Consider the following 11084-nt stretch of genomic DNA (forward strand, 5'->3'; position numbering starts at 1 on the left):
TACATAAGAAAATGCCTATACCTAGTCAGGAATATGATCCATTCTTTAAATGTGTTTGAGCTTTTGATTTTGCCATTTGATTAGAGACTTTCCGTTCTTAATTTTACTTGGTGTTCAGTACTGTTGTCATTTTTTTTCTATCAAAAAGGAAAATCAAAAGCACGAACAGATCAAACGATTTGAAACAACTTTCATTAAGACAGACATTTCTTTATATATAAAATGATGAGTTAAATCCGGTGTTATAGTTAGCTAACATTTCATTGATAGAACAGAGCTATTATTTTAATTTAAACCACACAAACATCACTCTTCTGTCATGTCACTATCACACAACGTCAAAATATCGAAAACAACATTAACATTATATTATATATTCACGGACATGTAAACAAAGTGATAGTCACAACAAATGTCGACCTTAATATTCAGTATAACTATTTATATTATCTATAAGATAAGAACCTAAAAATTTAAATGTGTGTCAAAAATCCTAATCAAGGTCACCACCTGAATGGGACACATTGATAAAAGTATTACGAATACGAAACACTTGTGTAAAAACTTGGTTATCATTCCAATCATCTATCATCCGCAGATGGAGGATGCCGAAAACGGTAAAATATTGTTTTGTTTGTATACTACTTTATGTTTTATCCTGTTTGTCTGAAACCAAACGTCCATTTCAATTCGATATAAATACATGTGTTGTAAAATTTGTGAAACACAATGCTCGCAGCGATAAGTGATTCATATATACTGAGTGCCAATAAAAACGCAACACTTGTAAATTTCAAATATTTTAAAATATATCATTTTTTTTAAAATGATTACCTATATCGGATAGAAAATGAATCGTCAGACTTCTTTCGAAATCTTTACGCTTGAATGATTTTAGAAAAAAAGTTACGTGCTGGTTACAAAAAAGGGGGATAAGTCGAGTGCACCGCTATTTAACGCACGAGTGATTTAAGAAATAATTCATGGAAGCTATAGATTTGTTGGAAATTTACACATGGCCTGGGCCGTGATATTCGAATTTTATCCTGAGCGTTAGCAAGGGATAAAATTAACGAATATCACGGCCCAGGCCATGTGTAAATTTACAACAAATCTATGGCTTCCATGAATTATTTCGATTCTAATAGGACAAATAAGTTAATTTAAATACTGAAGCGGGGTTTGGTAAGCCGTCTGTGGAGCTGTTCTTTTTTACTCCTTGTTAGATGAAGCTCAAATATTCTTATACATCTTTAGCTTGCATTAATTATTTCGTTAATAACCGCTAAAAAAAATATGTTTAATTCTCAAACCCAATATTTCCGATTTTTAATTTACATGTTTTCTCGTAAGCTTCCGTCAAATCTAAAATTGACATTTCGTAAAGAAGGAGCTGCCATGTTGACTCGCTGAATCAAAGGCAATAGAATAGAAAACCTCAGAATTCCATTTTAATACAATATAATACGAACTTCGTTGGTTACAAAAAAGTTTTTATTTTTGTGATATTGACTAAATATTGTTTTTATACTGCAACTTAAATTAGTATATTGATATTTTTTTTAATCGTAACATAAATATCAAGCTTATTTGCATCCCTTAATGAACCCCTCATTGTAGAGAAAGTGTTCCATGATGAAATTGACATTGCACAAAATATACAGTGTTACTATATTTAGGAAATAAACAAAACTAGTTGCAGTACATTAATTCTTTTTATTATGCATCTGAATAAGAATAAAAGTTCTGTAATGCTTTTTGTTTAATTAAAATTAGTAATACAATAAATTGGCAAAGCGTTTGCTATGTAGGTTCAAATACATGTGGATTTACGTGGGAGGTATATTGTAACATCCATTATTATATATATCTCCAAGTCTGCGCTAAGTATAGATATATCGAGAATTTTCACACAGTGTTGTTTACAAAGCGAAAGAAGCACGTCATATTAGAATTTCTCATTGTGTGTTTTGGAAAGCCTCGCTTAAGAATTGAACTATCCCATCCTTTTTTGTTAGCCGCTGCAATAAACTAAGCCGTAGATGCCAATACTTTTAGACAACCAGAGACATGAAGTTTTGGGCAAGGTGCAAGGAGGCATTTCAAGTCGTGAAATTGCACGCAGAATGCATTGTTCAGCCTCAACAATTACCAGACTTATCCAAAGATTCAACCTAACTGGGTCTTTGAATGATAGACCACGTCCCGGAAGACAGAAAGCAACTACTGCCCACCAGGACCGATACATTCGTCTTCAGCATCTGCAATCGATTCCGTACGGCTGTCCAAACAGCACGGGAGACTGTCGGCGTCCATAGGAGACAAATTAGAGCAAACACGGTAAGACGCCGTTTGCACAGCAGTGGATTGAGGGCACGGAGGCCTTTCCGTGGTAACATGATGACAGCAGTACGACGCCAAAATCGCTTAAGATGGACACAACATCGTCAGAGATGGCCACACAGGCAATGGACAACTGTATTATGGACGGACGAATCAAGATTCCATCTTCGCCGTAGTAATGGACGAACTCGTGTGTGGAGGCGAAGAGGAGAACGCTATGCAGATTCGTGTATCCAAGAGACAGATCGTTGGGGCGGTGGTAGTGTCATGGTATGCGGAGGAATATCATTCAACCATAAAACTCCTCTCATCACTATCAATGGCAATTTAAACGCTCAACGCTACATTGATGAAGTTTTACGACCGACCGTTATACCGTTCATGGCTGGACATCAATATGTTAATATTAACAGCAAGATAACGCTCGTGCACACTCTGCACGACTCACAACTGCGTTTATCAACAACAACCATGTTCAGACATTACCATGGCCAGCCTTTTCGCCGGATTTGAATCCAATAGAACACTTATGGGATCAAATTGGACAAGCCGTAAGACGACGACAGCCACCATCAGTTACGCTGCGCCAACTCGAAATTGCATTGCGAGAAGAATGGACAAACATTCCACAACACCGTATCCGACGTCTGGTCAGGACAATGCCAATTCGTGGTAGAGCTTGCGTTGCAGCACGCGGTGGACACATTCGTCATTTAGACTGTGAGTTAGTGAATTGTAGCGTTGTGTTGCATTAATGTATTGCATTCGAATCGTGGTAATTAAACATTTTTGGTTGAGTTTTATCTTTGGATAAACCTATTAACTGTCTTTTACAATTACTGTAAACAAAATATTATTTTTTATAAAAATGTTATTTCTAAAACACTTACTGTTGCGTTTTCATTGGCACTAAGTATTAGAAATAGATGTAAACTAGACATCATCCAGATAACAGCCCTCTCTGTGGGCCTGACTGTGAAGAACGTGTGGTAAAAAAATGTATACTGATTTGCTGATATAAAGCACTTTTGTTAGTTATGTGTATAGTTGACCTAGGAAGTTGTCCATTATGACACGCCCACTAGTGATGATCATTTTCTATATAAAATAGGCACGTTACAGTTTCACTATTTTTCTAACTGCAAGTATTGAACTATTGGAACGCTCAATAGGTTCCAACTTTTAGACCTTGCTGAAACTATTTGACTGCAAGTGTCATCATATTTTGCGGAATTTCAAATGCAGCTACTGGATCGGATAATGTTGCGAATGCCGCAGGAGCAACGACGTTGCGTTCTACCTGTTGCATCTAGCCAGGGTTCACGTCATTACTTGAAATCACAACGGTTCTAAAAATATAAAGCTGGAGTTGTCAACTGAAACCAAAGTTGTTGACCTTGAACCTTGATCTAGGAAGTTTTACAATTATTAGGATATACCATCTGGTGTTGGTTAATAGTCATTTGAAGTATAAAGTAAGAAATCATAACGATTCTCTTAATAAAGAGAGGGCGTCCCGCTACTAGACGGGTCTATTTCAAGTTCAAGTAATCATCTACAATCAACAAAAGGAATAATTACTGATAAACTTGATAAGTTGGGTCAATTACACATTTATTTCTATTCCGTTATATTTGGATTTTTCCTTATCTATTTCTGTCTTTAGTAACTGTGGAACAGGTTTGCGGAACAAATTTGAAGATTAGGTTTGTTGAACTAGTTTGATTAGTATCGATATATAAGTCTTTGGAAAGTAATGCACGGGCATATCGAATGCGGTATTTTTGGTGGGGTTCTCTAGTCATATATGAGTCTGATACTTGAATAATATGTATCGAGATGCTTATAGTAACTTCTACGTACGGCACGTTTTACATAATATATCATTTGAATTATATTGTAATGATTTAGTGTAGAACAGGTAGATGTGTGGTTGTTGAGATATTTGTTCTGTTTTATTATCTTTTTTTAATGTTGTATCGCACAGAAAATAATAAGTTACTGCAAGCAAACCAAGTATATAATTGTACTTGCCTCTTATTTATCCATGTAAAAAGATTAGAAGTAAACTCGTCATATATACCATAATTAATATTTTATATTTATGCCAGACGCGTGTTTCGTCTACAGAAGACTCTTCAGTGACACTCGAATCAAAAAATGTTTAAAAGGCCCAATAGAGTACAAAGTTGGAGACCGAAAATTCCTAAAAGTTTTGCCAATTACATCTGAGGTAATATATTCCTGAGATGAAAAATCCTTTTTTCCAAAAATTCAAAGTTTTGTAAAAAGTATATTTTTAGAATGTTTTAAATACGGACGAATTTAGATTATCCCCTTAACCGATGGAGCTATTAAATCAATTAAACAAACCTTAAAAACGCATTTCGATATTTGTATGATAAATAAAATATATAGACACAATTGTATTAAAACTATTAACCGATAATATTAAAGATTCATTCAAAACGGCTTAAAACTATACAAAAGCATATCAGCATTTGTTTTTTACAATTGAGAACCAATAATTTTGGTACAAATTTTAACGTTGATCAGGGCATGCATGCTTTGTCTTTATAAGATATCCTATAGAACTTCATCATCTGTCTTTTTTCAGGACGATTTGCGAGTTCAATGGCCAATAACCAAATAATCATGTATGGTTCGACAACAGGGGGACATCGTACCGATCATCAGCCGTCCGCAAGCAGAAATAATGTAGCCGAATTGAACCAAGGTGACAAACATGTTCCTGCATTTAGAATGAGTCAATATAATCGTGAACATGGCTTATTTAGAACTGCTCAACATCCACGTGATAAACAACCAAAGCCTATAAATTTGTTTTCTTCATTCAGAATGAGTTTTTATAACTCAAGTACAAGACTACTAACGAATTCGGAGATTGAACTCCAAGATGTCAGTTTATTAGAAGGTGATTCTAACCGAACGAAAAGCGAGACTCAGGGTTGCTGTTGCTGCTGTTAGAATTGGTATAAAAACTTAATTAAGATAAAGATGAAATCAACCATTTGCAAATAAATAAAAGGTGGTAAATTGGTTGCGATTCATTAATGAATGGATTAATTGAAGAATTAAATTGAAAATGGAGTACAAGTTTATCTGAAATATGATTTTTTTTTAAATATGTTTTTGTGATATAGATACAATGGATGCGCGTTGATTCTTGAAAAAAGAAACAATGAGCCCGAAGGGCGAATGGTTTGTTTTTTCACGAATCAGCGCTTATCCATTGTATCTATAACTTAAACTATTGTGTTAATGTCTTGTAAAAATTACCGCCTATTCTAAATTAGAAGTAATTGTAAGTGAGTTTGAATAACCACTTTATCGTGTCAAACGATCCATTACATTAAATTAAATATCACCAATAAATGAATGTTTAAAAATAAAAATACATTATAACACATACGTCTGCCTTTTTAGATCTTCATAGTATCTGTTCATTCAAAACAAGGTATAGTCGAACTTATTTCTATTAAAATTGAAAATTGAAATTGAAAATGTGTCAAATGGACAACAACCCGACAAAGAAGATACACATAGTGCATATAATAATAGTGTTTCCAAAATTTTAATTCAAACGAGAAAACAAAATGTCCACAATAACACACAAAACAAGAAGAAAAACTGGAAAACAAGAGATAATGTACAATAAAGAGAATTCAGGGATTTAATTCACTTAGCCAAATCATGAAACCTAATGGCTAACATCTGATATATTACGATTCACTATTATTAATATATAAATGTACAAGCCCTGTGTGTCTGTTGCACCGATGTATATCATATATTCATTTATAAAATAAACATATAAATCGTAACCAATTAGTAGCTTAGAGGTTTCGTTGATATGTTGAAATCAGTTACATTTAACAGAATTCATGGAGGGTTGTTCGATTCCCAGTGAAGGCATATAGAAATTACAAACATTAAAGGTAAGTTTTTAAAATAATTCCATTAGTGAACAGAAATCAGTAAATATGTCATTTTAACCTTAATGAAATTAGACACACAAAGGAAACAATGGAATATAATCTGATGAGTCTATTTCAGTGACTGATTTAGATAGCGTTGAATCTAGAAAAAGAAACCACGGTAAATGGATAGGCTGACGTCACCAAAATGGTTTAAACTAGCGTAACACATTAGTTTTTTTTTTAATGAAGACACGAAAACACAGATATGATTCACCGAGTGCCGTGTTTCATAATTTTAGTTTATTTTTCATCATGTTACTGTAAGGCTAGAGTACCTGATGAGGATAACGCCTGCGTGATATAAAAGCGAAACTGAAACACCAGTGAAATTACAACATCAAATCCATTATTTCTTACCAATAATTATGCGTTTATATGTGTGTGTGACTTAAGTATTGAAGTTATAATAAATAGACATTTGTCTACATAGATTGGATCAAATCGAAACTAAGAGATATATTGACCTGCTATTTTAAATGTTTAATTATATGGAAATAAACTATATGTTATGTATTCGATGATACGATGAGTCGTTGATTCTCTGAAGAATATATTCTTTTACAAAAATCAAAGATTGTGTTCTATGGATAATATGGAGATATTTGGATTGCTTAGGGACTCGTTCTTATTTCAACATATCTGAAGATTTATGCTGTTACAAAAAACGAGAATCGTGTCTTAGGAGTTGTATTTAGATATTTGGATTAGTTTATGCATTGTTTTTACTTGAGCGCTATAAAACCTATTGGTTTTTATTTTTTATATAAATATATATTTAGGCATGAAACATGTATACAAGTGCAATGGTATGATAAAAGTGGTATAAATAAAGCACAAGTGTCCAAAAATATTTGCATTTTCCAAAATATCGTGTTTTAGAAGAAAAAAAAACCAAGAATCTTTAAAATCAACCAACATCTAAAAACATTAAACAAGATTTTAAGAATAACATCGTGAAATTAAAGAGTTTATGAAAAAGAAGGAAATATTACAAAATTGAAAAGTACGAACTTCGAGAAGTTTATGTAACAATGCATATGAAATAAAAACCTCTGTTTTTTTCATGAACAATAAACCTCATCACGCTCATGATTGCTGTTGAAACATATCTGTATTCCAAACATGCAATCAAAACCGATCATGCCAAAATACATCGAAAGAGAGGTTTCAATGTCATTGTAAATAGACAATCAATCATTCGAAAAAAAGAACCAATTATATGTTTTAGGCGAAATGTAAATAAACACTAATGCTTCGGAAATACTATATCTAAAGGACGATCAGGTATGAGTGCCAACTATACACCAAGTAAGTGCATTATAAGTACAGGTCAAAGTACTACTTTCAACACACAGACTTGACTCACACTAAACAGCAAGCTATTGCAGGCACCGAAATTACTATTGCAAAACAATTCAAACAGGAAAACCTACGGCCCAATATATTTAACAAAAACAAGAAACTTTTATGAACCAGACCAACACAAATATCAGCATTTTCACTAAAAGTCGAGGTTTCAATAGAAGAAACATTGAAGAATTATTAAAAGCCATTCATTGAAAATCTAATTATAACGAGCGTTTGAGAAGAATGTTTAAAGACCGTAAATTGTCAATTATAATAACACCAGGTATATTGTGGGTTAATGTTGGAAGGATCCAAAATAGCAATGTGTTAGGGTCTGGACAAGAAACCCAGGAATATTTACTGGTATTTATCAACCATCAAACCTGAGAGATGCTACAATGGTAAAACATGTAAAATACCACAAGCAAAAAGAAAAATGTAACAAGCAAAACTTGTTTCACAGATTTAGACCAAAAGCAATATTTTAATTGAAACACTGCTTAAAATGAACAAGTGAAAAAGAGAAAAAAACTTTGGCACAAACAAGATAAATATAAAGAAAAACATACCAATCTTTCCAGAAGAAGGTCAACAAAAGAACAAAAAGGCGAAACAAAATAATTAAGCAAGTAAGCGAAAATTAAAAAAAATAAAATCCAAATGCTGGATTTAAACAAAAATCTTCTTATTAAACAGAAGTAATAATAAAGACATATGTATCGGAAATTTAATAACAGAAACACAAGAAGTCAAAAAAAAGTTTTCATTTCAATCTGTTTGATTGCAGTAAATTTAAATTAAATTAAGTATTAACAAACACCAAGTGAATATTTAAAAATACATAAGTGTTGTGTTCGACGTGGTTGGAGATAGCTCACTATACAAAAGACGGCTAATTAAACTCAATTATGCTAACCTAATTCTCACCTAAAGGTTACTGAAACGTTTTATCTATAAAAAAAAAACTGAGATCGTTTACGTTCCAAGTAAAGATATCTTTATTATAAATATTTGTCTAAAAATACTCATCATAGATACCAGGACTAAATGAAACTAATTTAAAATGTATATATAATAATAAAAAAAAGAATGTGAAAAACACTATTTCGAGAAAATAACGAAAACTATCAATCTTGTTCTGACAACGAGATGTTGTAAAATCATGGTAGATAGATATAGGAAGATGTGGTATGAGTGCCAATGAGACAACTATCCATCGAAATTACAATTTAAAAAGTAAACCATTATAGGCCTTCAACAAGGAGCCTTGGCTCACACCGAACAACAAGCTATAAAGGGCCCCAAAATTACTAGTGTAAAACCATTCATACTTTGTTTACATTTCAATATAAATGTTGAGACATCCCAAAATACGGATCAGGCCATTCTGTGCCAAATAAAACTATGAACATTAATTGTTATAAATATTTAGCATCTTTTTCTTATATAAAAATTACCATAATGCGTCCTGTAAACGAGCATATGAAAACAATGTAGTGTGATTCACTTGTAAAAAACTCGAATGACTTTTATTATCTTTTAAAAGACGACAAAACGAAATTCTGTTTCTTATAAAAAGCAATATAAGACCAAGATCAGTATAACAAAATTTAAAGGTATAATATTGTAATATTAGCATATATATTTTGGGAATGTCAGTTATTTGAAATGAAAATATTAGACAGTATCCCTCAACATATAAATTTTTCATCATGGTCATAAAAAAATACTCTAGCTAAAAATTAACTTCAGACAGGTTTGTTATAACTAAAAAGAAAAACATTGTCAGTTATTGCATCAATTGGTTATTTTGTATGGTGAATGTGTCTCATTTTAGTTGTAAAATGTTTATTGCGGTACGAGTGTACCTGGACAAATTTTACAAGGATAATCTTATGTTAAACAAATTTTATCTTATTATCTACATTATTGCGCATTAAAATAAAACACTGAAGTGTTGTCATCAGTATGATCACTTCGTATCATAATGTTTTGTTGACTTTTCATATCTTCTATACGTGCACACTGGTGATTTATAATATTTTTTTTGGCAACGTTTGCATGTCAGAAATCATTGTAAAATAACTTTTCTGTTTGGATTTGTATAGCCGCCCAGGAGTAATATCCATTTTGATGTTGTTTCAAAGTATAGTTTTTGTAAGTATGACATTAATCATTTGTTTTTAACGACTAATAAGAACCAAATTTATATCGTAGAAAGTCAAATAATAACATGGCTTATAGAAAATAAGGCAAACAACAGTTCACAAAATTAAAGCTAAAACTTTATTATTTGCAATCAGATCTTTAGATATTTTAGTCTAATCGGAGACTTGGCTGTTTACTTAGCAGCTTCCTAGCTGTTTTTAAAAACACTACAGAATGAGCTCAACAATTAAAGTTCTTACAGGTTAAATATTTGAAAAAAATAATTCTTTTAGAATAATACCTCTGATATGTAGATTATAGCAATAGTTAAGTATTCAATTTTTTGACTCTCTCAGAAACACTCTATTTCTTATAGGTTACCACTCAAACGCTTTCGTATATTCCTCTCCTTTTACATGTTGTTTACTTTCGGACTGTCACAGGATAGTAAGGATAATGTTGAGAGGGGAAATTTGGAATATGTCAAAGAGACAACAACCCAACAAAAGCGAAACCAGCGACGGACAAGAAGTATATTGTCAATACATCATGTCACTTGTTAGGAATGTTTTAATTCAACTTGGTGCAAGACAAAATATACATATAGAGTGTATTGCTTTACGCAACATATACGATCTACATCTTTCCTAAGAAGCTATTAGTCAATAAACCTGGTAAAAATAATGTGTTGTGTCTTAGCTTTGTCTTACATAAATCAAGCATTACCACTTAACCAAAACTAAAAAAAAGCAAATACAGGTTGTATATACGCTTAGAAAATGACATTTGTATTGCACGAGACCATATACAACATCCAGTGGCTTATGAATTGCTCAGTGTTTTTCCAGAAACATCTGGTATATCTTTAACCGCCTTTTCTTCAAATTGGTGAACACATATATTCCATGAATTTTGTTAATTTTTGGATCCTCAGTTAACCCCGCCACATTATTTATGTATGTGCCTGTCCCAAGTCATGAGCCTGTAATTCAGTGGTTGTCGTTTGTTTATGTGTTACATATTTGTGTTTTGTTCATTCAATTACATAAATAAGGCCGTTAGGTTTCTCGCTTGAATTGTTTTACATTGTCTTATCGGGGCCTTTTATAGCTGACCATATGCGGTATGGGCTTTGCTTATTGTTGAAGGCCGTACGGTGACCTATACTTGTTAATGTTTGTGTCATTTTGGTCTTTTGTGGATAGTTTTCATTGGCAATCATACCACATCTTCTTTTTTATAAGA

General features: G+C 32.4%; 1 protein-coding gene across 1 annotated transcript; it reads left to right on the top strand.

Annotated features, from left to right (window-relative positions):
- The first annotated feature begins 526 nt into the window (after positions 1 to 526).
- Positions 527 to 5764, top strand: LOC134719526 (uncharacterized). The gene is made up of 2 exons (XM_063582520.1): positions 527 to 617; positions 4961 to 5764. The coding sequence occupies exons 1-2, from the start codon at positions 599 to 601 to the stop codon at positions 5329 to 5331; spliced, it is 390 nt and encodes a 129-aa protein (XP_063438590.1). The 5' UTR covers positions 527 to 598; the 3' UTR covers positions 5332 to 5764.
- The last annotated feature ends 5320 nt before the right edge of the window (positions 5765 to 11084 follow it).

The sequence above is a fragment of the Mytilus trossulus genome, chromosome 5 (genome assembly GCF_036588685.1).
Source record: "Mytilus trossulus isolate FHL-02 chromosome 5, PNRI_Mtr1.1.1.hap1, whole genome shotgun sequence".
NCBI lineage: Eukaryota > Metazoa > Mollusca > Bivalvia > Mytilida > Mytilidae > Mytilus > Mytilus trossulus.